This window comes from Neltuma alba, unplaced genomic scaffold (genome assembly GCF_004799145.2).
Source record: "Neltuma alba isolate B1F8T4 unplaced genomic scaffold, ASM479914v2 tig00012190_pilon, whole genome shotgun sequence".
Classification (NCBI taxonomy): domain Eukaryota; kingdom Viridiplantae; phylum Streptophyta; class Magnoliopsida; order Fabales; family Fabaceae; genus Neltuma; species Neltuma alba.
In genome coordinates, this window is record NW_021636730.1 from 68,137 (window position 1) to 96,073 (window position 27,937).

At 36.1% G+C, this 27,937-nt stretch overlaps 3 protein-coding genes and 1 pseudogene across 3 annotated transcripts; 1 reads left to right on the forward strand and 3 right to left on the reverse strand.

Moving 5' to 3' along the window:
- The first annotated feature begins 58 nt into the window (after window positions 1-58).
- Window positions 59-5,761, forward strand: LOC114724495 (thioredoxin reductase NTRC). The gene is made up of 10 exons (XM_028910848.1): window positions 59-320; window positions 1,315-1,522; window positions 1,619-1,724; window positions 1,930-2,195; window positions 3,167-3,446; window positions 3,948-4,055; window positions 4,355-4,441; window positions 4,580-4,684; window positions 5,200-5,330; window positions 5,510-5,761. The coding sequence occupies exons 1-10, from the start codon at window positions 86-88 to the stop codon at window positions 5,568-5,570; spliced, it is 1,587 nt and encodes a 528-aa protein (XP_028766681.1). The 5' UTR covers window positions 59-85; the 3' UTR covers window positions 5,571-5,761.
- Window positions 5,762-10,989: 5,228 nt separating this feature from the next.
- On the reverse strand, window positions 10,990-16,871 carry LOC114724494 (ABC transporter G family member 15-like; annotated as a pseudogene).
- A 751-nt stretch (window positions 16,872-17,622) lies between these two features.
- LOC114724460 (short integuments 2, mitochondrial) lies at window positions 17,623-21,905 on the reverse strand. The gene is made up of 8 exons (XM_028910813.1): window positions 21,690-21,905; window positions 21,087-21,414; window positions 20,405-20,482; window positions 19,849-19,990; window positions 19,643-19,713; window positions 19,014-19,110; window positions 18,709-18,926; window positions 17,623-18,235 (listed from the first exon to the last, which is right to left on the reverse strand). Exons 2-8 carry the CDS (start codon window positions 21,354-21,356, stop codon window positions 17,996-17,998), a joined length of 1,116 nt encoding a protein of 371 aa, XP_028766646.1. The 5' UTR covers window positions 21,357-21,414; window positions 21,690-21,905; the 3' UTR covers window positions 17,623-17,995.
- A 2,651-nt stretch (window positions 21,906-24,556) lies between these two features.
- On the reverse strand, window positions 24,557-25,858 carry LOC114724492 (protein MIZU-KUSSEI 1-like). Its single transcript, XM_028910846.1, has one exon. The coding sequence runs from the start codon at window positions 25,607-25,609 to the stop codon at window positions 24,761-24,763; it is 849 nt and encodes a 282-aa protein (XP_028766679.1). The 5' UTR covers window positions 25,610-25,858; the 3' UTR covers window positions 24,557-24,760.
- Between the last annotated feature and the right edge of the window lie 2,079 nt (window positions 25,859-27,937).

The window sequence follows — 27,937 nt, forward strand, 5'->3', positions numbered from 1 at the left end:
TGGCAAAATGACTGCAGGTTGTCTGACTTTTTGTCTTGATAAATGGCCGTCTAACCCAGCAAGTCTGATTGCAGTCTCCCATTGTATGGTCCGGAAGCAGGCAATGTCTGCTGCGACGATAGGACTCGGAGTCGGAACCGTTCCGACTCACCGAGTCACCATGGCCACCCATTCCTCCAGCGCACTTCCTCCGTTGCACGGTATCATCTTTCTCAGGACGTGGCCGGCGAGGCGACGGCTTCTCCGGGTTAACTCTCTTAGAACCCGTTCCTCCCTGCTCAGTGTACAAGCGTCGTCCGCGGACGAATCTCTCTCACCAGGTTTGGCATTTACTTCCATGCTTGCCCGGTCTTCATACTGTGCTTCCTTGTTTGATGTCTGAGTGGTTGGAGTGGGAGTCCTGGTGAAAGGGACAATAATTTGCGGCAAGTGAGGGCGTTGTGTTCAATGGATGGGTTCGGTTCACGTTCTTTTCATTGACTTGTGTAGTGCGGCTTTGGAGAAAAGATATGCCTATTTTTATTTGAAGTCTCGGCTTACATTTGCAATTATCGGTTTGGGAGAATTAAGTCTGATGCTGTATTTATTTCGATGGGAAGAAGGGTCGAAGCATCTTGTAAAATTGCCTACAGAAGAATGAGAGTGCTTGTTAGTGTCATGGTAACTTGACTTTTGAGCGACCCACGCAGCCACTTGATTTATTTGTTGGGGAGTTAATGAAAATTTTCGAATTGGAATACACATCGGAATGCTAATCAAATCCTGGTTGCCTGACACTCTTTACTTATCAAACAACATTAGACATGAACTCCAAATTAATTTAAGGGACAGATGTGGTGGAATTAGTTAAAATGGTTTTGAAAATGATTTTTTAAGACGAAGTTATAAAATTTTCGGAGTTTAAAAGATGATTATGGTTTGCTGTGTGTTGGACAGATTTTGTGTTGAATTTCAGCCTTTTTTTTATACTGATTATTGAACGCATGCCATGACGTTATCATGGCTTCACCTTTCTAGGGGCAATTTTATGGTTTATGTTTCTTCCTTGTGTTAATGGACAATCCAGTGTTCTTACCTCAGGGATAGGGTTAAATTTCTGGCGTATGTTTCTGTTATAGCATTGCATAGAAGTTTGAAGTACCTGCTGATTCAAACACTGATGCCCTTATGAGAAAAAATTACGGATTTGTCAATTCAGATTCAGATTTATTATATATCATAATAATGTAAATCGTGTCATTGATCTTTCATTTTATTCTTTTTAGGAAAGGCAAAGTTAAAGTTGACTTCTTGTGTTTTTTCTTCTTCTCACAGGAAAAGGTCTTGAGAATGTAGTAATTATAGGTTCAGGCCCTGCAGGATATACAGCAGCAATATATACAGCACGTGCCAACTTGAAGCCTGTAGTGTTTGAGGGGTACCAAGTGGGTGGTGTTCCTGGGGGTCAGTTGATGACTACAACTGAGGTAGAGAATTTTCCGGGATTTCCAGATGGGATAAGTGGTCCTGATCTGATGGACAGGTATATGAAAAAGAAAAGGAACTTGCCATAACCCATGTTATATTGAAATTTAGTCAATCTTGGAATTCACATATTTTCTACCTATCTACTATCTAGGATGCGGCGTCAAGCTGAGCGATGGGGAGCGGAACTGTTTCAAGAAGATGTTGAAGTGATTGATGTAAAAAGCCGTCCTTTTACCGTACAAAGTAGTGAACGCAAGGTGATATTTTTGTTTAACTAGCTCTTTGTATCTGCTTTGTGTTGCTCTTCTTTGAATGAGTGAAAACAACACTTTTGTGTACATACTTGGTGATAAGTATTTTTAGATTTTAAATTCTCCTGTTCTTTGGAAGGCTAGTTGTTGGTGCAGTTTATTAGCTGTTATTGATTAAATATTTGTGTGTGTGTGTGTGTGTGTGTTTCAGATTAAATGCCATACTATCATTGTTGCTACCGGAGCTACTGCAAAAAGACTTAGGCTGCCCCGAGAAGATGAATTTTGGAGCCGGGGAATCAGTGCTTGTGCTATTTGTGATGGAGCATCACCTCTCTTTAAAGGCCAAGTTCTTGCTGTTGTTGGAGGTGGAGATACGGCTACTGAGGAAGCATTATACTTGACTAAATATGCTCGTCATGTTCACTTGCTTGTACGTGGGGACCAACTAAGGGCTTCTAAAGCAATGCAAGATAGGTGGGTCTGATGATTACGTCCCAACATCTGGTACTTACTAGTTGTTAAGGAATGTCAAACTTTACAGCTGCAATGCAATCAATGAGTAATGAATATGTTACTTATTAAGTAATTTGCCATTTATTCTGTTTGTACTGTTATCATTGAATTTTTTCCCTCAAATGCATGATGGCCATATGTTGAAGGTTTTTAATTACCTGTAAACCTTGAGGTGAACTTGTTCAAGTTTCTTATAATTATTCGTTTCTTAGATTTTGGTTTGGTTCTGATTCTTAAATCCTACTTCCTTGTTTGATCCCAAGCATGATTCACCATCCACTTTTTGCTTATAAGATACTCCCTCTGTTCCTTATTATAAGAGACATTTGATGCTTATGGCATGCTCCTATATATAAGAGACACTTAAAAGTTGTCTCTATTTTTTTGTATTGATTTCTTATTTTACCCCTATTTATTTTGTCTCCAACTCATACTCTCTCTCCCTCCCACTTCTCTTTCCTTTAATAATTTAATTGTTCTCTCTCATACTCTCTCTTCTTATTAATAGGGGCATTGTTGGAAAATATATTATACTTTTTACACATTAATTGTCCTCAACTAATTTTAACTAATTTTTTGATCAACGTAATTTAGTTATTTGTCTCTTATAATAAGGAACGGAGGGAGTATTGATTTCACTTTCTTCGCATGCCCAACAACAGACAATTACACTAAGGTACATGCATTGTACCATAGACAAGTGGTTGTAGAAAAATGTTATGTTTGACATAGTAAATGATTATAACATGAAACAAAACTCATATTGTATTTTGTTTCTTATTTTATTGTCTTTTACTTGCCATTATGTGTTGATTTAAAGTTACCTTTTGGGATTCTTTGATGATGGTGGATTATATACTAATAAATAATTGGTATGAGTTTTCAACTCCCTTAATCTTTGTTTAACAGGTTAATTATCACGCATGTTTCAGAGTGTACAACAATCCCAATGTCACCGTGCACTTCAATACAGAGGCTGTGGATATTGTGAGCGATGCTAAAGGACAGATGTCTGGTATTTTAATTCGAAAGGCTAATACTGGGGAGGAATCTGTGCTCGAGGCAAAAGGGCTATTTTATGGCATAGGTCATTCGCCAAATAGCCAACTATTGCAAGGCCAAGTTGAGCTAGACCACTCTGGTTATATAGTAGTTGAGGAGGGTACTGCAAAAACTTCAGTGGAAGGTGTATTTGCTGCTGGAGACGTGCAGGTAAGCAGATTAATATTTTATTTGAAAGAGCTTATTGTTTAATATTAACTCAAAGATATTAGTTGAATCTCTAAAGGAATAGCTGGAGGCCTGGAGCATGAGGAGAACAACATTTTACCAAGTTCTTTGCTTACATTATGTCTTAAGTTTTTTTTAACACTCTTTGTTTGTTTTGTCCTCTGCTTATGATCTTCTGAGAATATCAAATGGGATGTATTTTGAAGTGCAGATTTGTTCTCGGTAATCTACTTATAAGACATCCTTGCAACTGGCTAGAATTTGATCTTTTATCCTTAAACTAGACCATTTGGTTTTGCTTTTCTTAAAATTTCAGATGAGCTTCACTGTTCATGTTTGTGAACAGTGTGGCTTCCTATATTTTTGTATATTAGGTATGAATACAATATATTGTGAAATTTTGGCAAAAATATTGAGCATATGAATATGCAAATTTATGAGGAAGTAAAATTACTAAATTCATCTCATGTTTTGATCATGTAGGACCACGAATGGAGGCAGGCCGTTACTGCTGCTGGATCTGGATGTATTGCTGCTTTATCTGCTGAGAGATATCTTGTGAGCAAAGATCTTCTTATAGAGTTCCATCAGGTATTTAACTTCAACTTCATGTGCGCTTAATGTCCTTCAGAAATTTAGCACTTGATGATAAGCTCCAGGTATCTAATCACCCTGTATGCTATATACACCTGTAAGCCCTAGACAGGCATCTACCTTTTTTCAAAGAGGGATTTGGTTTTAAACTCTGAATGTTCTATGACTTGAAGAATTAAAAAGGACTGTTAAAGCCATTCTCAGTATTGTAAGGGACATAACATTTTTAGGCATACGTAAAATCAGTTAATTCATGCCGTAATTATACAAAATGCCTTCCTCTATACTTTTAACAGCCCAAAACTGAAGAGGTCAAGAAAGAACTCACGGACAGAGACGTTCAAGAGGGCTTTGACATCACACTTACAAAACACAAGGGACAGGTATATGCTTGCTTGCCCGGTGCTTATGCTAATGGGATTGAGTTCTAGCTTTTGTTGTGTTCAATCAATTCATTTTCTTATCTAGTTCCTGAGTTTGTATTATATATTTATTCTTTCCATTTTAATTTGTCTTCACAGTACGCCCTACGGAAACTGTACCATGAAAGTCCAAGGCTTATATGTGTACTATATACAGCACCAACGTGTGGTCCGTGTAGGACTTTGAAGCCAATTCTTAGCAAGGTATGTGATTCTCAGGGTTATTTCTGATCCTAACAGGTCATAATATTAGTCATTACTATAAGCCTCTGACATGATGTTTATGCAGTTATTTACATGCTAGGAATGGATGTGAAGGATAAAAATACATACTATATGTTGTTGAATATTGTCTATGGCTCAGACCTTTCTGTATTTCCAAATTGCACCCATGCAATGATGGTGTTAATTTAACAGAGTTCAACTTCTAGTGCAAAGATTCTCCCTTTAGAGGTTAGGAGAATAATAATACCAAAATGTTCCAGTGTTCTCAGTATTTGCTCAGCTATTTTGTACTTGTGATTGAGAATAGTGCATTTTAGTATACTACCATCAACTTCTTAAGTGCTCAACTTGAAAGTAGCAAGGTCTTGTTGCTTGTTACAAACTTTCACTAATACATTAGTAATTGTCGATATCCAAAAGCTTAAAGCATAAAGTATACATAGAAAATGGAGAGTTATGATAAGTCACTTTACATTCCTAATTTCCTGTGGCAGGTGATTGATGAATTTGATCAGGAGGTTCATTTTGTCGAAATTGATATAGAAGAAGACCCAGAAATAGCGGAAGCTGCTGGTATTATGGGTACACCATGTGTGCAGTTTTTCAAAAACAAGGAGATGCTTAGGTACATATTAAACATCTTTATTTAACATCCATCTATGCAATGTGAAAGAAAAATGGTAGACGTGGGGGAGACTTCTAAGTATGCTTGGTGCCGTCAATGTCTGTATTAACCAATTGGCCGGTGTCGAATATATGCTTGCTTAATGGTTATGTTTTGTTGCTGCTAATTGCATTTTGCAGGACCGTTTCAGGAGTCAAAATGAAGCGGGAGTATAGAGATTTCATTGAAGAAAATAAATGATGTATTTCAAACGTTCAAGGTTTTGATTTAATTTTGTTCTCTTTTAAGAAAATGGCCGGTTGGGTAATGCTGTCAATTTTGACTATTGTTCCTTTTACTAATTACCAACTTCTTTGATTGTACTTGTACATGCAGAGTTGCAATTGTTTTTTTCCTCTGGTGAAATGCAATTTTTTTTTGTGGGTTCTACTTCTGGTTGAATTGGATTTGAGCCGCTAGTGGCCACAAACTTCCCGTACCCTAAATCCCCGTTTTCAAGTTTCAATATGAGTTACCTGAAGCTAAATGGGCCTTGTTCGGCTTTTACTATTCTCATCTTTGTATTTTCTTGACAAACTTGATTGGGGAACTGCCCCATGAATCTAGTTTTCTCGCGGCAGTGTCGTATTGACTGGTTGTTTGGCAAACCATAAAATCACTTTAAAGAAAATTTTTAATATTTTACGAGACAATTTCTCTTATATACTTGGTATGCTTCGTACAGGTACATTTATGAAGTTAAATTCTTATCAAGTCCATATAACCATTTTTGTTGATGCTGGAAGGTTTTCTTTTCTTTTTATTTTATTTTATTTTTTTGGCTAAAATATAGGTATTCTTCTATTAGAGGTAATCCTATTAGAGGTACTGTCGGATACTAAATGTAGGAATCTTGGTTCTTTTTATACTTTTAATTTTGTATAGGATAATCACATATTTTGTTCTTGATATCATTGCGCAAGAATTGTGAGGGCAAATGTACGAGTCTCTATTTCTTTTTAAATTATTCATTATAGCTACTATTTCCGGTCCTAATTATAAAAGCCAGTTGACTAATTTGAGGAGATTAAGAAAGTAAGTTGAGTTAGTTATTTGTCCTAAAAAGGTGTTTTTCTTAAAATATTCTTACTAATCAAGTATATTGACTAAAACTATCATTATTAGAAGGGTTATTTTGAAAAAAAAATGTATAAATATGATAGACAAAGTAGATTGGAATCTTATATTTAAGATAAAAATAAAAATTAAACAGGGTTTTATATTAAAGAACGGAGGTAGTATTTTGCAAAGTTTGACCACCAGAGAGAGAGAAGAAGGGGGGAAGAATATGAAACATAAATCAATATGTCAGTACAAAATACAAAAAAGATAAAATGTTTAATTATAATCTTTATTACTCAACTTTCTTAATACTTTATCAAAAGTTAAATTAATTGATTCGTCCATAATTTCACTGAATTTTAATCGGCTTCTCTTCTAGGATAAACAATATTTGTATTAAGTTTATGCATAGTTTTTTAATCACATATGATTATATATATTATTTTTAAAATATTAATATTTAATAATATTTACTTATGAACTCATATTAAAAAAAAATTAGAACATATTAGAACACTTAACATAATAAATATAAAAAATATGCCTTAAATATAACTCAGTCTCTGTAAAATCTTTGTAGTTCTAACTTGCTAGTTGAACCTGCAATCCCATCATCTCCATCATACCCGACCCACGTTTCAACCCAAGCCCGACCCTACAACCCCTGAACAGTTGAACCTTGAACGTGTGTTATCTAGAGCAAGACGTATTACGTAAGATGCCGCTGGTGTGGAGACGAAGTGAAGCACGACCTTGCGACGGATTTGGCTTCTATCACGACAGATCTTCTTTTTGGAGACGAAGAGAAACATGAACTTGCGGCGGAGGAGAAATCGATCGGACACCTTGCAAATCCGATCGGAGGCATGAGAATAGCGAAGTCACTATTCTGATCGCAATCTTCTCCTCTTCCCCTCTTCTAATTCTTCAGATTAAGCAATGAATGACCAAGATTCTTCCGATTGATCCATGAAATACAAGGATGATCGTAGTCACAGTTAATATCTAGTCTGGTTTAGGCTGTGTTTGGATGACACCCCAAACCATGGTTTGGGGAATAAATCACCCAAACACCCACCCAAAAACCAAAACCATGGTTTTGGAAAAAGTAAAAAATTTTTGCTTTTGAAAAAAAAAAAAAAGAGTGTGAGAGCTTATAGGATATGTATCTTGTTATTTTTTTATAAACATATTTAATCTTATATTTTATAAATATATATACATATTAATTATTTATTAATTATATTATCTTATGTATTATTAATTATGTTAATAAAAAAATATATTATTAACAATTTTATTCTTCAAATTAAAATATATCATAAAATCTATTTTTCCTGTAATTATCATATTAACTTATGTTTTTTTAGTAATTTGTATATATAAAAATGTTTCTGATAACAACTATCCAAACACTCTCACTTCTCAAAACCACTTTTTCATAAAATATATTTTTCTAAAATCTATTCTTCCCAAAATCTATTCTTCAGAATCATTTTTTTAAACCACGGTTTGGTTTCATCCAAACACACCCTTCCGTTGTTATTCTTCTTTTATTAGGGGGAGAATAACGAGATTGATATTATATTCATGGGAGAAAACGCGTCAATATCTACTGCGATTCTATACCACGCATCGATATTAAAAGCTGAGTTGGTCGGTTATGGATGTATTGTGCTGCAGATTTGGGACTGCTGACAGCATCAAGTGTATATTGAGGATGATTCTTCCGTCGGCAGGGCCACACAACATAGTGTTATTTTCGGGAGTGTGATTGAACATTTTGGCATTGGATATGTATCGAGATAGGAGACATGCTCATTTATTGTATTTGATTCTTCTGTTGCTGCGCAGAAACTCGTTACTTTCGGGGTTACATGGTCGGGTTGGGGTGTTTGAAACGAGGGTGATTTGGCAATTGGTTGGTAGTGTAGCTTTTCAATGCCTTGTGAACGAACGAACATGGTTTCAAGTTAAAATTGAGTTGGATTGGATGAGCTAGGCACTGGGTCTGAAATTTTGTAAATTAGAGGACTAAGTTGTAAGTTTTTAATGGGCAAATCTCCTCACTTCTCTTCCTCTTTATTTCTATACACATCCTATCTCAACTGTTAAAATATTAAGAATAAAAATTTAGTAGTCTAGATTTCATATTTTTAAAAATAATTTTATAAAGTATTTTTTATTATTGTTTTGAATTATACATATTAAAACTTAGTAGTTTTATTTTATTTTATTTATTTATTTTTAAAATTTTAATATTTTATTTATAGTTTTATAAATATGGAATCTAAACCGTTAAAATCTTAATCTTATGGCTGAAATAAGAAGTGAATGAAAATGAAAAGAAAAGTAAGCGGAGACACTTTGCCCGTTTTTAATATCTAGAAATTTAATTGGCAATTCAGTGAAATTATAATGATAAATTAGTTAATTCTCTCTTATTAAATTTTATTGATGCTACTAATTGAATGTTACTTTATTATTGTAAATAATATATATGATTTATATCAACCGTAGAATAAAATAAAAGAAATATATATAAACACCTAACTAAATAGCGTGTGTAATTGAAAGCATCTTTGGCAATCCATTTCTTCTTATCCTCCCATTCCATTTATTAGGTCTCGGTCGACCCATTCTAGTCCTGGTCTTATTAGGATAGGATGGGCCCGATTGAAAAAATTTTCAGAACGGGACAAAAAAGGAACCAGGATAGGATGGGGTTGTCTTGTTTTGGTACTTTTTTTAATTTTTTATCATATTTATATAATTTCATTTTTTTCATTTTTTTTTAAGATTTAAGACTATTGTATAGAATTATGGATCCATTTATTTAGAATTTTTATATTTGTTGATGATTTGAGACTATTGATGATTAGAATTCTCGGTAAGCTTTTATTGTGTTAAAAGCTTTTATTTAGAGTTTTTAATGACTATTATATGTAATATTTTAAACTTTTATTTAAGGGTGCCCAAAGAAATAAAAAAAAAGATGTTTTTACAAGGACTAAGCCCAAAAAACTACAATTAAAAAAATCAAATTTTATTACAACAGGCCCAACAACTGAAAAAATATTTTTAAAAAACTATATTGGGACGTCCCGATCCTTAGCGGGACCGGGACAATATCGGGACAGGATGAAATGGGGGACAATTTTTTTATCCCCTTACTGTTCATTATCAAGAGGAAATCGGGACGGGTCTGTTGTGATCACGAGTGAGTGAAAACATTTTCAAGTATTAAAACAAACCCATGTCCCATCATGATCGCCAGCAAAGAATGATGTGATTTCGGTTGTATTGAAAGATACTTCTGCCTCTCTTATCAAAATTTAAAAAGTGGTTAAATCATAAATTATTGATTTTATATAAAATTAAAATAAAATTTTTATTTTATCAATAATTAAATAAAAAAATTTTATATTCGTGTTACGTTCTCTCTTATAATCAATAATTTTAAATTAACTTATAACAAAGACCATTCATTTTTGCTAGAAAGTGACTTGTTACGATGATAAAAAGAAGGAAACCATTATCAAACATTCGTATTTATGCATGTTTCCACGTTATTCCGCATGCTACGAAGTACCAAATGTCACCAGTGAGGAGACTATGCTAATATTAATTACCAAGGTACGAAGAAGGCCCCATTATCTGACTTCTTGCTCGTGGAGAAGGGAATAATTATGTACCTCACCTTTCAAATGAAAAGCCTTTTTTTCTTCTTCTGCTAATCAAATGAAAAGGTTGTTGCATTTAAGGCTAGTACAGGTTCCATCTATTTGATCAAGAACAGATGAATTGACGGAAGTGGCGTGGAAACTTTCAACCCTCGTTTATTTTGTGAAATGGAACGTAAGGGCAAATTGAATAAAAGATAATAATTTTCTACATATAAATTCTAAATTGTTAAAATTTGTTTGGCTAAGAATTTCTGGGCCCCAATTTTTTTAATATTCGATACACTGACTGCCAACCCTGCTCCGATAAACTCCCTATCAAGTCCTTCAGAAAATCTTAATATCGGCATCTGACATAATCATTTTGATGTGCATTATTACAATTGAGATTGTTACCTTTATTAAAAAGGTGTTTGGATGGAATCAAAACTATAATTTTAAAAATATTTTTACGATATACGAAATAAATATGTGAAAGAGTTTATCTAGATTTGTGAAACAGTGCTTTTTAGAAGCACTTCTAGTACTATCCAAACACCTCCTAAGTCCCATCAACTTACTGCCTTTCATTTTGATCTGAAGGGGAAAAAAATCCTTGTAACATTTTGCTCAAAAGGTTTTCCACTTTTTTTTTTAAGGTAGGATAGTCACACCCCTTTTGCTCCAAATGTCATTCCCAAACAATTAATTGCACGGGCAAATGGGATTCAAGTAATAGATGGGTCCATATTTTTTAAGTGTTTATTGTAAAGTTTTGGTAGGGTTTTGGGGGGAAAAAAAAAAAGAAAGAATATAAGGAAAAAGAAAAATAAATGGATAGTGGGTCTAGGGCTTGGGGAGAAAATAAGGAAGTATAGAGGAAGCTAAGAAAAACGTGAGCCAAAAATAGATAATCTACGAATAAGGTCTTGTAGATAAAACAGGAGATAGTATAATACAACACAAAGTACCAGGAATTACAAATCATGGAGAGATATAACACATACGTAGGCACTCTGCCCCATCCTAAAGACACAGAGAATAACCGTTTGAATTTGCATCACTGCAATATATACCCAGAAGCATCAAATTGTAAAATTCGGAGACATGAGACCCTCTTGAGAAGATAATGGCCGAGGAGCAAGTTGCTTCTTGGAAGAGAGCGATGGCTTTTTAGTTGGTGAAAATCTTCCGGCAAATGCCTTTGCGTAATACCACAGCATGCATATTTTGGGCCTATTGTTGTACTTAAGGACAACAAAGAGGAGCGTTCGATGAAGTAATAGTAATGAAAGCAGCGCTGTTAAGTCCCACCACTTGCCATGATCCAATGGAACCCCAAATATTGTCTTTAGGATTTGCTCTCCCTTCACTCTTGACTCACCAGGCAGCAGAGCATCAAACTCTAGCCCCACCATGTCATTCTTGTACTGTCCCTGCACTCCGAAACACGAAGGAAGTTCACTTGTACTCTATTGTTTCAAGCCAAGATGCAGCCATATATAAAGCAGTGTTCATCCCAGTTTCGGTGTATGAGCAGCGTTATTGTATTTGGTTTGGTTTAATAGGTCTAATGATGATAAAATTTCAGTAACTTTGGAGTTTGGACTATGATATAATGAACCTGTACAGCCCAGGTTGCAAAACTGAGGTAGGACATAGGATAGCGCCAAAAGAACTTAGGAATATCAGGAAGTGGTCTAAAGATTTGGGAAGACATCATCATAAAGACCTGCAACCACCACCAATTAAAGAGATCAAACTTTTGAAAACAGATAGGAATAAATATGTATGTTAGGTATTTGTTTTTCCATAAGATTTGTAGATGACATGTCTACGTACAACGATGATAAGTTTGACAGGAGCAGAGAAAGTGGTTTGCTTACTATTACACCAGTTCCTATTCCTATACCCATTAGGACATTGGGAACCATTGAAGCAACAACCATAATGCATCCCTCAACAACTGATAAGCAGCAGAACAAGTTGATGCAGAAGAATGCATAATGAGTCAAGCCTGGATGAAACTGCACCATGTAGTATATGATCGTGCCAGATAAGAGCGATGTAAGAACGAGGAAAGGGAACGAGGATATGAGGTTGACAATACAAACTCAGCCTCCCCGTAATGTCCTTTGGACCTTTCACCGTAGAACACCTAAATTTCGTTAAATATTGCATAAAAGAGTATTTCAGTATGATTTTTAAGTAGCTACTGTACAGAAACCAAAGGATAAGTTCTTAATTTACCTTCAATTCTTCAATGAAAAATGGCAATCCTCCACATGATAAACAAATCATGAAGCCGTAGATGAATGATATGCACTTTCCTCTGGCTAAGATTGAGGTGTTGTGTGTACCAATATGATAAAACTGGGTTCCAACACTGATTGAGACCATTAAGTAGAAAATAATCCTAAGCCAGTAATAGCCCATGTCCCTAGTCATGTTCAGGAAGGATCGTCGGGTCAATGTGCAGAGCTGCTTCCACCAAGTGCTAGTGCTTGTTCTCATGTCGGACTCAATCACCGTTTCTTCCTGCGACTGTAACAGTTTGCAAACTCATCACTTTTCTCATTCACCTAATTGAGGTTTTCCATCAATTGCCTCCCCCCAGACCTATAGCAGGGTTTTACTCCGGAGAGAGCCCATTCGAGTACACAATTCTAAGTGATTAATACTTAAACAAATTAAGCATCGCAGAATACATTTATCTGTCACATGTCGACAGCATATATGCTCATGTATAGCAATACGTGGAAAAACTGCATTTAATACCTTCAACTAAGGCCTAACTTCAAAGGTATCACGTGAACTTTAAAGTGTATTCAAACACTATTAAACTTAAAAAGATAAGAGCATTTTCTTAATATTATTCACCAACCACTGTTCCAGAGGAATGTTCAATTACATTCTAAAGTTTATGGGTGTTTTATTAAATTTTAAAATTCATTAATTGATCCGAGAAGTCAAATATAATTTTCTGCAAACAAAATAAGAATCTCGTACATCAGATATCAGATTTTGAATCTTTCTTCTTGCATTGACCATTGTCTCTGATGTTTTGTAACTATGAATAAGGGCCGCTCTACTCTCTGATGTTTTCAAGTCCATTGCAGAATTTGATGATGTTGCCTGTCAATGACAATTCACATTCAGAAACTTGACACAAAATACTTCCAAATAGAAACAATCTATCGACCCAAAACTTACGATCAATTCAAAGTCCAAATTGACGCACAGAAGGAAGTGATCTGGAGGGTTTCTTGTAGTTGGACAAGGGAAGCCTGCATTAGCAAAAAACTGTTCCAAGGATATAATCAGGAACTCCAAATTTCCACAAATTTCATCGGAATCTCAATGTTCTGCTTAAATCAGTTATACCTCTAAAGCCATCTTTGCTTCGCCGAAATAAACAGTTTCTCCACCTGAGAGCAGAAGCAAATCATCAAACAGGTGAAAGATTTCATTACTCGGTTGGTGAATCGAACACATGATTATTTTTCCACCATGAGCTATCTGTCTCAGGGAGTGGATTACGTAGAAAGCTGAGGCACTGTCAAGTCCGGTGGTAGGCTCATCGAGAAATAACACATTAGGTTGCGTCAGAATCTCGAGGCCAATGGCCAGCCTCTTCTTTTCCCCATTACTGATTCCTCGCAAGTGCCAGTTCCCAATATGATTATCAGCACAATCTTCAAGTCCCATTTCCATTATAGTCTGTTGAACCACCTTACTTATCTCTTCTTTTGTCATTTTTGAAATCAACCTTATCTTCGCAGAGTACGTGAGAGTTTCTCTCACCGTCAAAGTTCCTAGGAAGGTCTCTTCTTGAGCAACATAAGACTAAAATTTCCACACACACAAAAAAAAAAACGCCATTACAAATCAGTTGATTAGTTAATTTTTCTCATGAGCAATACATATATATATTGTCTCCATAACGTAACAACATGAATCGCAATAGATTACCATCTCCCTGTGATGCCACTTTCTCTTCTTTCCATTGATTAGAATATTGCCGGTCATTGAAGCATTCGCATCAAGTGTTCCTGCGCTCAAATTATCAATTCAGACTTCAGAGTCACAGCTATTGAGGGAAAAATTACACAAAATTACCCAGAGATAATTAATCATCCCACAAATGTTATCATCTACCTTCATTTCTTACCAAGTACCAATTTACAAAGACTTCAGGCTCAGAGAGAAAACTTGGAAAGAATTGATATATCAACACGATCAAAATATAAATCCTACACTTTCACATATCACAATCACAAATAATATACCAAAATCCATGAATTACTAAAAATAATTACTAAAAAGTATCAATATTAAAAGAGCAGCCTACAATAGCAAGAAGTTTTAGAGCAATAAATGACAACTACTCACTTATTATCAGGATTTACTGATAAGTAATTTTTTAGATGTTTAGTTATAATAAATATTATTGCTAATAGTCATTTATACTAATGTCGTCAATATTACTATCAATATATGTCAATATGGATATAAAACTTAAAGTAAGCTTTGTTTTTTTTTTATTATAAATTTTAAAAAAAATAGCTGATAAACTTGATAGCATATATGAATAAGTGTGTTCGATTAATATCAACATGTGACAATAAAATATCATTTTAGTATATAAAATTTACAACAAATTTCATTTTTTTTTATGGAAATGATATTAGGATTTAAAATGAAATAGTTCTTAAATTTTAAATATATTTTAACATATGATATTAAGTTATGGGATTGATTTAAAATTTTTAAACAACACTAAAAGTTTAAAAAAAATTTGTGGTTATTATAAAGTTAACTTATTACATAAAATATACTTAAAAATCCCATAAAATCACTCAATATTTATTTTAAAAAAAAGAGAGAGAAAACAAATACACACTTTTTTAAGGGCCAAGCAAACTACACTTTGTGGCTTGACTTAACTAAGTGTGACAAAGGATACTGGGCAAAACTTGAGTTCTGTTCGTCATCATGTTTGAAATAACTTATAAACATATTTTATGTAAATTGAGATAAAAGTTCTTTGATATATTTACTTCGTATTTCGTAAATTATGATTGAAAAGTTGTTTATAAGTTATTCTAAACAGGTTTGCCTACCGAATTAACTACCAGCACGGCTAATGAACATTAATTGAAAAGGAGAGAAGAATAAAGAAAGAATGGCGTTGAGGAAATAGAAATTAAAAGGCATTATGGGATCTGTTTGTGAGAGAACAAGAGGAAAAAATTCTACTTAATTTAAAGGACTATATTATGATTTTAAAAAAAATCTATTAAAGGAGTTTAACAGGAAGAATTTTTTGGGGAACCGCTCCACAGGCACACAGACACAGTTATGTCCATGCATGGTCTTCTAATTTTATATAAAATCTTATTTGATTCCTTAATTTTATAAAATGTTTTTTAGTTGTTTAACTCTAACACTATTAATAAATTATTGACGTTAAAATTTTAAGTGTTAATAAAATATTCTTATATAAATGCTGAAATTTTTTTTAAATAATAATAATCAGCACAAAAATTAATATTTGAAAGTAGCAAGAGATTAAAAATATTCTTATGAAATGAAGGGACTAAACCGAAATATCATATAAAATTAAAAATAAATAGTAGTGTAGTACACTAGTACTTTACAAACTAATTTGAGAGGGACGTGAGATGATGGGGAGCAGGCATGGGGGAGCGTCGGTGTTAATGCATGCATAGATCTGTCCGTCCCCAGCATTAATAGGATGATGCACGGCAGTGGCAAGCTTTTATTTCTGTTTAAATCCCCCAACAAACCCAAAACGCAGCCGTCTCCATCCATAAAAACCACAGCACAGCCATCACTGTACGTTCACATGGCTTCGTCGTTCGATTGCGAAGCCTCTGTATGGATGAAGCCCATGAATATTGTATTATGCTACCATTATATCTCCTACACATCAATCATCATCCACCGTATATACACATCCGCACATATATGAATTTGAGACGCAAACACAGACAGAAACATATGATGTCTGGCGCAATACCAAGAATAAAATAGAAAAAATAATCTTGTGAGCAAGAAACAATTATTTGTGCCCTAAATAAATAAATAAATAAATCTGGTTAATAAATATAAGGGGTAGTTAAATTTTAATGGTAACATAGTAAATATCAAAACACACATATGTCATATAAGACGCGAGACGGAGTCTCTCCACTTCGAATTCTTTGCTCTCCATTTTCCTTCACTTCTTAAAAATTTCTTGATATAATTAAAAAATCGTGAATCTTATGTCATGTGAAAATAACATGTTTTGTGGGCAAAAGGAAGAAGGAAAATAACTTGCCTTTCCCCAGGATTAGCAAACGGGATAAAAGAGAAAGTTGGTGGTGAATGAAAAGAGAGAGAATAAATCTGAGACATCACAATTAAAGTTGACGAATGATGTGCAGAGAGGAGAGAGAGGAGGGGGGGAAGAGAAAGACCAGCGAGAGAGTGGAGGAGGGTGGTTTTGCCGGAGCCGGAGGGACCCAAGAGAGCCAAGAGGCGAGCAGACTGAGCGAAGCCTGTGACTGCATGAAGAAGTGCCTTCTTCTTCTTATTGGCTTCTCCAAAAGCATCAGCAACCCGCACCGATAGATCTTCCCACACGATATAATTCCTACTGCCCACCGTCATATTGGCTGCCGCCTCCTTTTCTGATTCCTATATCTCTGCACTGCACACTACTCCACCATGCAAGCCCTCGTCTGCCGCTGCCATATATAAATAAATGTTGTACTCCTCATGCCCATCACCCATCACTTGCACTGTTGCACATTTATTTATCATCTCTACCCCCCCCCCCAAAAAGAAAAACGAGCATCTTCCCAAAATCTATGGGTCGGCCGTCATTTTCGTCCATAAAAATATTGATTTTAAAAATGTGCGTACTTAAAGACTTTTTTGACTGGTGTGTGATGAAGCATTATTAAGCCAAAAAAAGAAAAAAGAGGTCGTTGGGAATTGTTAACTAATCAACGTCAATTTTTGGAATTGGATGCCGGACACGAGACTGTGTCGGGACACACAAGCGTTAGTAGTCTCTATCATCATGTGATGAGCCGCTTCAAAGTAATTTTTTTTTAATAGATGTATAATTTTACGTTTCAATTATTATTATATTTATTTTGTTTATATAAGATATACTGTATATTAAATAGGAATAAAGTTGAAAAATTATGAAATTTTAAATAAGAGTTAATAAAGTTTAATGTTTTTCTTAATCTATATGAAATATGTTGAAATTAACTTATAAATAAGACCAAGTAAGTAAGATTCAACACATGATTCAGATGTGTAATTAATAGGATTCTAACGTATTGTATGGAACTTGAAAAGATAAGTCACGTTATGCGTAAGCAATATGCTAGCTAACTTCTATATCTTATACTGAAGATTATGGCAGCCAAAAATATTTTATATCGATGATTACTCAGTGAAAATGCGTGATAAAAATCAAGCAAAGCAATCATTAGAATTAAGTACGATTGGTTAAGGAAGTTAAGCTCTTGATTATTCATCAATAAACGTTCAATCACGTCACGCCAAGTAGTTACCGCCCTTTTTGGTTTGGGGGGGAAAATGGTTTAACTGAAAAAATATCAATTTACTCAAACTACTTGCAGACATGTCTGTTTAGACATTTTTTCAGGGAATGCATGGAGTAGAGTCTAAAACATGAACCGTATGAGTTGGGGCCTCACTGTGGTAAATGGGGGCCCGGGTAGTGGGGTGAATGACCAACCAAACTTCTATTTTCAGCCTAAGACCCACCAAACTTTAACACACAGGGACACAACCCCCCTTTCTTTTCCCTCCCTCCTCTTCTCTCCATCCCTCCCTCCCCTAAAAGCAGAATGGTCAAGCATGAGGAACGTCATCGAGAATGAAAGGTCCAAGTTTGCCAGTTCTAAACAGAGTAAGGAACTTCTTTGATACCATTAAACGTGCTTCTGAAGCTTTGTGAGGTATCTTCAATGCCTTCTGCAACGTCCCAAATTGCTGCTCGATCAGATCTTCCAAGTCACCCTCATCTTCTGTGTTCCCTTTGAATTCTGTTAGCGTCACATATAGTGCTCGTTGAACTTCCATTACAAGATCCTATAATGCATTAACAATAACAAACATAAGAGTGGCAGTCAAAGGAATATGATCCAACAAGCATAATGCTGCAGGCAGTGAGCTTCAATAAAACATTTAACTACAAACCCCTATCGAAAAGGCATGCTAAATTGCCGATTGACCATGAATATTATTGATATTGGGTCATTCAAATATTGATATTGTACCCTCCCAGAAAAAATGAAATGCATTAATGGCTGTGTTTTGGAGAACTTTTGTATATTTGAAAGTATTTTATGCAAGTGGCATTGTAATAACTTTGGACACATTCCCAACACAAAACAAGAAAAGATGAGACAATATGACTGTAAAAAACATATGCTACCAATGAACATCCATCCCACTCAAAAGCAGCGTGACGAAGCTTGGAGTAAATCAAATAAGGTGCACATGAATATTCCATTTACCCACAAGAGAAATTCAAAAAAAAAAAAAAAAAGGTGGCATGGTACCTCGATATAAACCACTTCAGATTTATTTGGTGGACTTGTGCTCTTTCGTTTAAGGCTTTTCAAATTGTATTCATGCTTTTCCTCAGATTCATATCGAATCCCTTCCATTCTCCTATTATTCAAGTGCTTCCAGTGAATTGGAGTCCCTCGGGTATTCAAAACTGCCAGTAAGTACTGAGCAATACGCTCCTCACCCACTACTGAATCTTTCACAGATCCTGCTAGCATATAGATAACTTGTCGTCAAATTACAAAACAAAATTAAGAAAGGAATCTAAGATCGATCATTTTAATGGATACACTACCTGCAAGAGCCAGCTTTAACCCTGTTTCTATGTCTGGGATACTTGGAACCAGCACCCCAGGAGTGTCTAAGACATATATGCTCGGGTGGTGTGCTATCTGGACATCAAGTCAGGGTCAGAGTATAACCACATGTCCATACGCATCATTAACCCAACATATGCGCATGCACAAACACACAAGTGATGTTTAAATAAAAAAAAGAACCAACAACAAGCAAAAAGATGGAAAGGGATGGAGAAAGCCAATGTACTATTATATCGAAAAGAGAATTGACAAAGCTAGCAAAAGCAAAGCAGTTCTCATTTCCCCTTTGCCTCTCACTCATAATCTTCTAGTCAAGATTCTACCGGTTCAATATTATGACTTTTCAAAATTGTGGCAACGGAAACGGAGACAAGAAAAACTAATATAATAATACTAATACATGATGTGATGAACTACAGCAAATCCAAAAGGACACGGCAAATACAAGGATCTAATGCATACCACCAACAGGAATGCAAGGCCAGCACTTCTCAGGTTCTAGACAAATTCATGTTTATCAAATGGCGGAACAATTCAAAACGCCAGTATATTAATGGGGAAATCAAGAAGAAAGGAAGAAATTATGGCATTCAGATCACTGGACCTTGTATCCCGCAATATCTTGAGTAACACCAGGCAGAGGACCCACAGTAGCTCTCTTCATCTTCTCCTGCACTATGAAAGCAAACTAAAACATCACCCATGCACATTCCATTAACCAAACTACGAACAAAAAAGTAACAACAAAAAAATCTGACAGCTTGACGTTCGTTAAAATTGAAGCTTTCAATTGCCGTGCAAAATTTTTACCTGGAAAGCGAGACAGTGCAATTTGATGAATTGAATTAATCAAAGCTGACTTCCCAACATTTGGAACACCAACCACCATCACTAGGAGAGTAGGTTCCCTGGAAATCACTTCCTTCAATTTGAACTCGACAAGATCAAGAAGCTTCAATGCACGGACAAGAAAGATCAGAGCAGGGGATAAATTAGTACAAATATATTAACTTTATGAAAATGACCTAACTTGTTCAGAATCGTGTTTTAGAACATGCTCATTGGACTTTCTTTTTTCTTTTTTTTTTTGGATGTATAGCGGGAAAGGTAACACTTGAAAGGCCGGCATTTCAAATTATGCACTCATTATCACGTAATTGATAGGCTTGGCTCAGCAGGAACAATGTCAACATAAAATCACATATCCCATAATTATATGGATTAAAGAACATTACAGTAGAAAATTATCAAAAAAAACGAAGGAGCACATTACGGTAGAAGTATTTTCGCCCTTCAAAAGATAGAAATCCACAGGGCAGTAGGCAGTGGTAGAAATGTAATGATCAGAACAATTATGCCAACTCACCTTCTTAACAGAGCTCTTGCTATGGGCACTTATAGGAACACAATCTTGCTTGCACGAGTCAAAATAGTGGATCCATTTCTACAGCAACAAAACCAAATGGCAACGTGACTCATAAATGGAGGGTGAACCGCTTTATGGTAAAAAAATACATTTCCTGAAAACGATACTGATGAAAGGTCACTAAAATTTTCCCGAACTGATACATCGAGTAAGGAGCAGGACATTTTGGTAAGGCATAAAATTGGCATCAAGCAAGCAAAAAGTTTTATCACGTAGTCACACAAAGCAAGCTTCTATTCAAGCTAAGAAGCGTAATAAGAATTGCATTCTTCAGTTCAAAAAAAAAAAAGGAGTTGCACTCCAATGCCAAAAACCAAATTTTTCCTCACTATTCTGCTTGGAAATATGATCAATCTTCACGTCGATGATGCCTTGGAATGTTGAGAAACATCGTATTACTCCCGAAAAGATAATTGAAACCATCAAAGTTTACTATTTATACATCACAGCAAGGAAATATTGATGCAACATAGAAAGATATATGACGCTAAAGTCGTGCGGCGAGTAGCCGCGCGACAACATCCAAGGAACATGTAACGGCTTTTAAGCCTAACCTTACCTGGAGAGGACACTAATTGAAAGTTGAACTGAAAATAAAGTTCGGTGAAAACGAGGGTTATACATGCATGATATTAGGGTTGGCCAAGTCCTTTTTATTAAGTGCAATGACACGGCGCTTCCCCGAGAGCTGAGGTTGAAGATCGGCATGAGCAGAGGACAGAGGAATGCGCGCGTCTCGAACTTCGATGACGAAGTCAGCAACCTTAAGGCGCTGGCGAATAGCATGAGTGGCGGCTGCCATGTGTCCCGGGAACCAGTTGATAACTCCGCCGTCGGCCATGAAGCCCATCTCCCCTAACCCTTTCTTTAAAAGTCCCTTCAACCCGCCCATTCTTTTTCACAACTCTCTCATCCACAAATCACAAGCACGCTAGCTGGGACTGTTTAATCTGTTCTCAGACAGGAAAAATACATCACTTACAGGGATTTAGGGTTTGAGTAGTAAAAATAGAAGTATGACATATGAACAAAACTAATTTATAATTAACAACTACATTTCGCTTGAATCAGAGTGGAGGTGTTGGCGGGCAGCAGCTCAATGCTGAGACATTTTATATGCTATTTTATCCTGATAAAAACAATACTTTTTTTATGCCTAATGAAGAAAATAGCCGGCACGGTAAGTTTCATCATTAAGTGATTCGTGGAAGACGACGGAGCTCACCCGGGTCGAAGTCTCGAGGACGACTAGAGGAGGCACACACGGACGATGGCGGGAGCGACGATCGACAGCGACAGTTCAGTTGGCGGCGGCCGCTGCTACTGGAGGAGGAGTGGCGGCAACGATGACAGGAGGAAGAGAACAACGCGCGAAGTAGGAAGGGTAAAATTGGGAGATCAAGAAATGGTACGGGTAATTTAGTCATCATGTGATAAATTATCTTTTTTTTTTTTTTGGTATACTGATAAATTATCTTTGCCTTATGTTTTCTTTCCCTCGCTTCTCCTCCCCTTCGGAAAAAAAAGCCCCAACCAAACACTACCCAATGAGAGGAAGTCGACATTGGACCTTGGGGACTGACTGTTTGTCGGAATGTGGGCCACAAAAGATGGGCCATGACAAACTCCTGGTTGAGGCCGACAAGAGTACTCAGGCCTAAATTCAAGCTTCATGGTGAAATGAAGGAGGAAAGGCCATTTGGTCCGAGGCTCCGTGTCGCTTGAGAAAATATCAAGCCTGGGCAGCATATAAAATATTTGACGGATAGATCCCTTTGGCATTTTCTTTTTAATGCATGAGTATATGTATGATTATCTTATATCTAATGTTGTTGGGTTTTATTTAAAAATTGTTAAATTCAATTGAGTGAGGAGCTCGACCAACAGCGTTTTCTGCATTCACATATGATTGAGCGAGCTGGTAACTTTATTTTAATAAGATTCTTTTGATTCTATTTATAAGGTATTCCTGATATATTTTATCGAAACTATGTACTCTGTGCTTAGAACAGATTTAACAGTGTGAACTATGGGTGTGATTTGTGAAAAAACTTTCTCAAGTAGAGGCAGAGGAGTAACAGAAATGGGCCGTGAAGAAAACGAGGAGGGACAATGGGAGGGAAAGATAGGGTCGTGGGATGAATAGTGGGGAAGAAGATGTATTATGGTGTATCCCACGAAGGTGATCAGTTTGCCCATGCGATGGGAATTCGGGTGCTCCCCCTCGCATTACTATGTGTTTACACTTTCCTCAACATTCACCGGTGCTTTCCATTCTCCACTCCTCCATTTCGCTGCTTCTTCCTCCGGATAAAGCCATTGCTTAACAAATATAACTGTTCTCTTTTAACCCACACACATATATATAACTGTCATTGTTAGAGTTGGTCCATTTCATAAAAAGTAAATCATCACACATAAAATCATTAGTTTAAATTTCATTGTTAATGTGAAGAGGTGAGTGACTATAAGTGTCTTTATAAGTATTTTTAAACTCAAGACATGTCATGATCTTAGCGAGCTTTTAAAAGCCAACTCATTTCTTTTTCTTTTTTTTTCATTCAGATAAAGTATGATTGTTCCCTAAATAGGTTAACTGCATTAACATCAAGAATCTATATACTCGTCTTTTAATTATGAACCTAAACGATTGGTGATACTTGTTGTATTAAAAGAGGAAACTATTTTGGAGTCATAAATATTGTGACTTGAAATACAATCATATTATATAGTCGTAATACTACCTTCGATCCTTTATATAAGATCTGGTTAACAAATTTAAAGAGATTAAGAAAACTAAAAAATTACTTTAAAATATTTATATTTATCGTTTTTCTTCAAACTAATTTGTTTATAAATTGATGTATAATTAATGATATACATAAGTTGTTTTTTAACTTTCTTAATCTCTCAAAATTAGTCAGTCGAGTCTTATATTAAAAAATAAGAGGTAGTATTGATGATTAATAATGTATGTAAATATCTATAATAAAATAGATATACTTGTTAAGTTATCATTGCTAGTGAAAAACAGCCATTAGGCTTTCTCTTTTTGTGCAAAAGAAATACAAGTGTAATAATTTTAACTAACATAAAAAAAATTAATGTCTACGCCCTACACATTCGTAAGTCATGTTTAAAGCTTTCTGAGTGAAAAAAGAAATGTTAAGCTTCTTCTTCTCGGAAGCTGATTTTTTTTTTTCCCCCAAGAATACGCGAAGCAATTAGTTTTTTTTTTTAAACCAAAAATGTCCACAACATAGGTAACTGAATACTATTTCTTTATAAGAATAATTGAATATTATTGAGTAAATAGTAGAGATTAATAAGACTGTCTTATAATTTGAAGAGGGCATGAACTAAGTTAATTAATTTTACTAATTTGCGTAAATTAATTAAAAGTAATTAATATAAAAAGAGACAAATAATACTTTGTCAATCCGCAAATATTGAGCACGTAGTTCCTTTAATTAATACTATCTTTGTTTTTTATTATAAAAATTTGTTTGACTTTTAATTTTGTCCTAAATATAAAATCTTAATTCACTTTATCTTTTATATTTATTTATTTTTTTTAAAATAGTCGTTGTAGTAGTTATATATATTAAAAGTTTTATCAAATAATAATTTTAACCAATATACATGATTAACAAAGGTATTCTAGGAAAAACAACACATATTTATAACAAATAATTAACTTAACTAATTTTTTTAATCTCTTCAAATTAGTTAATTATATCTTATATTAAAAATCAGACATAATAATAATAATTATCACGTCACCCATGCCAATGATCCCTTCCCTCGCAATATTTATTTTCCCGTCTCTCAGCTTCTAATTATAATTATAATTAAGAATTCCCTGTGCTGCGTGCACGACTGCACGTATACATTGCACACGCACACAATTGAACTCGCAATTATTTACAGCTTCTGGTTATGTGTTGGCCAATTACTTAAAGCTTCTCTAATATTACAACTCCTTTTTTTTTTTTTGCCAGATACAACAAATTTTGATTACAGTCATAGAGGGGAAGAAAAATACCACTCCACCCATATAATTAAGAATATCAGGATTTACGCACTCCTAAATACTATCAATTAAAAGTATCAGACTATCAATATCTGATAAATAAATCACATATGTATACATATATCGTCTCTCATGATTTTGTACCAAGACCAAAGGGAAAAGGGAAAAAAAAAAAAAAAACCAAAAGAAGGAAGAAAACACCAAACTGGCAATCCTAAACATTATAATTATTTATCTTAATCTGTCTCGAACAAGCTTTTCTTTCATATTCTCAACAGAAAAATGCTAAGTTCAGGCCCTCCATTACCATCGGGATTCAACATATAAAATGCCTCCGAGTCACGACTTCCCACGACTCGTTCAAACCTCGCTCTCATATACAGCAACTCGCCATCTGACCCGCCACTGCCTTTCCTCGCGCTTTCGTCCTCCACCACCGGAATCACTCCGGCTCCGACGGACACGCTCTGCACCGTGCTCAGCACGTGCCAATCGGGATCCCCGCACGTGCGCGACACCGCGTACCCGCACTTCCTCCCGTTACAGTACATGACCCAATTCGGCTCCTGGAACAGCTTCCTGGTCCGGCCTCCGGTCTGCGCCGCGGCCGGAAGCTTCTCGCACTCCAGCGCGATCCGAACCAGACCGGAGGACATCTCCTTGACCAAAGAAGAAGTGGACACAGCGAGCTCAAGCACTAAAAGAGGCTCCGAACGGGGGTCAAGCTGGACGGCGAAGGAGACGTGACCGCGTCGATGGCCGAAGAGAGTCCCGGTGACTTTGCGACCGAGGGAAGGTGCTATGGAGAGGTGGGAAGGAACGGTGAGCCATTTACAGGTGGGAAGAATGGTGGGAAAGGAGAAGATGTTGAGGAATGAGCGAAGGAGAGAGGAGAGCTTGGTCTGGGACCTGGTGGAGTTATGGTGAAAGGAGACAGAAGGAGAAGAGCCTCTGCGTATGAGGAGGTTGTCGGAGACGGAGAAGTCGTCGGGGTCTGAGGGACGAAGAGCGTTGTGATGATGATTAGAAGGAGTGATTCTTCTGCTGCCGGATCTGGTGGTGAGGGCGGTGGTGCTGGTGCTTCTCTGGAGGGTATAGTCTTGCTGTTTCATGGCGGAGGGGAGAGAGAGAGAGAGAGATGAAAGGAGTGAAACAGAGACGTGGGATTGATACAGAGAGGGTATGACTCAAGGCTGGCACATGAATAGAGAGAGAGGGAGAGTGATAAAGGAGCCGACAAGGTGATGATAGTGTTGGGGGAGTGAGGAATATAAAGGAAAGCTATGGAGGCTTGTGCATCTCATGATGATAGTTCGTGAGACTTTTGTCTTGTACATGGTGAGCCTGACGAGCCTTGGGAGAATTTTGTGTTAACACTTCACACTAACCCGGGCCTACCCAAAAAACAACGCAATAGGGCATCTGTAATACCGTTTTCTTTTCTTTTCTTTTCTTTTTTTCCCGGTTCAGTTGGAAGTAGCAATGACTAATCAATTCTTGCATTGTCGATGTTGTTCATAACTGTAGGAATAGAATGCATAATTAGATATTTAAGGAACTTAAGCAAGCGCCAACTAGGATGTGCCTAATATTGTTGTTATTGTTGCATTCACCAACCCCATTGACGAATGACGAGCGACGGCCTCATCTTTCCAGCTAGCCTGGTCCATAGAATATTCATTCACAGAGTAATTTCACCAAACACCTAGCAAACACGTATCTTCTCTCAATAATTTAGACTGTTTCTGCATCACTCGGGGAGAAATCTTGTGTCGGGATTCCATGTGTGCTCGATCTCAATCCAATCTAAAATATTCGTACCCTCGCATTAAACTCGGTAAACGAAAGGCTCTAATGAGCTGAGAGGAGATGGGCACAATAGTTTAAAGAAGCCGAAGAATATATATTGAGGTTGAGAAAGACCCTGAGGGACGTGTATGTAAGCCGTGAGTGAGCTGGTTTTGACGTTGTATTAATTAAATACTCTTCTGGTCCTTAATATAAGACCCATTTAACTAATTTGATTAAATTAAGAAGTTAGGTAAGTTAGTTAATTATAAGAAATGTAACAAGTTTTTCCTAAATATCATAATCATCTTTCTTAATACCCCCTCTCCCTTTTCTACTTGATTATGGTTGAGGGAGTATCTATAGAGGTAATTTAGAGAAAATTGATAAATATGATAAATGGGTCTTATATTAAGGACCGGAGGAGTATTACGTAAGTAAGTTGTGAAAAAGGGGGTTTCATGGTGACCGTTGGATGAAGACGAAAGGGGATGATATGATGGTTACGGAGAGTGACCCACGCAGAGAAAAGAGGAGAAAGAAAGAAAGAAAGTTGAAACTGCATGGTATGCTGCGAAACAAGGCACTTCATGGAACTTGAGAATGCAAGCGTGCGTATCACAAAAGGCCCTTTATATTATATGGAACGTGGAAAGTATGTGGGAGAGGGATGGTTCATGGTTGGATGCTATGGGAAGAGAGATATTAGAAAAGAGAGGGAAAACAAAAAGGAGGAAGGCGCGTGCGGGAAGGCAGGCTAGAAAGAAAGGGTAGGGGCATGGTCTGAGGATGTTGATTATGCTGTTTCTACGACCAGCTTTGCAATAAAGCCCACTTCCTCTCATCATTTTCTGTCCCTCTCCCTTCATTCCTCTTTTTAATTCTCATCTTAAACCTTCCCTCCTGTGTGTCCCTAGGATTCTTTCCGCTATTATTATATCCATAGAAAAGATGCTAACATCACCAACTGAGCAGGAATTTACTTTGGTTAAGAGGTAGCCTGCATATTTAACTGCGGGGGCTTCCATGCGTTATGCCGAGCCGTGAGATTATTGTTATTTATAAGACGATTATAGTATCTAATTAGAATTCATTTGTTGGCTTGAAATAATTAATGGTCGTCAACGTGCATTAAAGACGAACAAAATGTACTCTGTATTAATTTGCCTGTCCTGGACGGTTCCAAACCCAGCAGGCTTGTCTGTTGCGTTCTTCAACTAACAAGTCTAGCTTACCTCACCCTCTGCAATTCATTGGCTCTCTTATTACTTTTTTCCCTTTTCTTCTCGATTTGCATCACCGTCTACTTCGTTGCTGATCCTTTTCTTTTTTTTTTTTTTTTTTAAATTTGCACAACGATCTGATTTTCGATTAGGAAAAGAAAAGAGAAGTTCAGAAGAAAGAGGCTACGTGGAGGGAACCAATCAATCACGTAGGAACCACCACCCTCCCTGTGTGCCGTGCTTTTGTGGAACTTGTCTTTTTTGGAAGACTCGCCTTTCTGCTATTCTATGATCACGTCTCGTGGGTATACATTGTACAGTTACAAAGAGAAGATCATGAGAAAATTTATAATTATTTTTTATTTAAAGATTATTCAAAACAGAGTGACTTTGTTTGATACGATTCAATAGTTCAGTTGTCTTCATTCT

Coding starts and splice junctions, on each gene's coding strand:
- LOC114724460 (XM_028910813.1), bottom strand. CDS start 21,356: ATGGGCGGGTTGAAGGGACTTTTAAAGAAAGGGTTAGGGGAGATGGGC. Junction 20,483..21,086: donor CCAACCCTAATATCATGCAT/GTATAACCCTCG, acceptor TTGTTGCTGTAG/AAATGGATCCACTATTTTGA. Junction 19,991..20,404: donor GCAAGAGCTCTGTTAAGAAG/GTGAGTTGGCAT, acceptor CGTGCATTGAAG/CTTCTTGATCTTGTCGAGTT.
- LOC114724495 (XM_028910848.1), top strand. CDS start 86: ATGGTCCGGAAGCAGGCAATGTCTGCTGCGACGATAGGACTCGGAGTC. Junction 321..1,314: donor GGACGAATCTCTCTCACCAG/GTTTGGCATTTA, acceptor TTCTTCTCACAG/GAAAAGGTCTTGAGAATGTA. Junction 4,685..5,199: donor TGAAGCCAATTCTTAGCAAG/GTATGTGATTCT, acceptor TTCCTGTGGCAG/GTGATTGATGAATTTGATCA.
- LOC114724492 (XM_028910846.1), bottom strand. CDS start 25,609: ATGAAACAGCAAGACTATACCCTCCAGAGAAGCACCAGCACCACCGCC.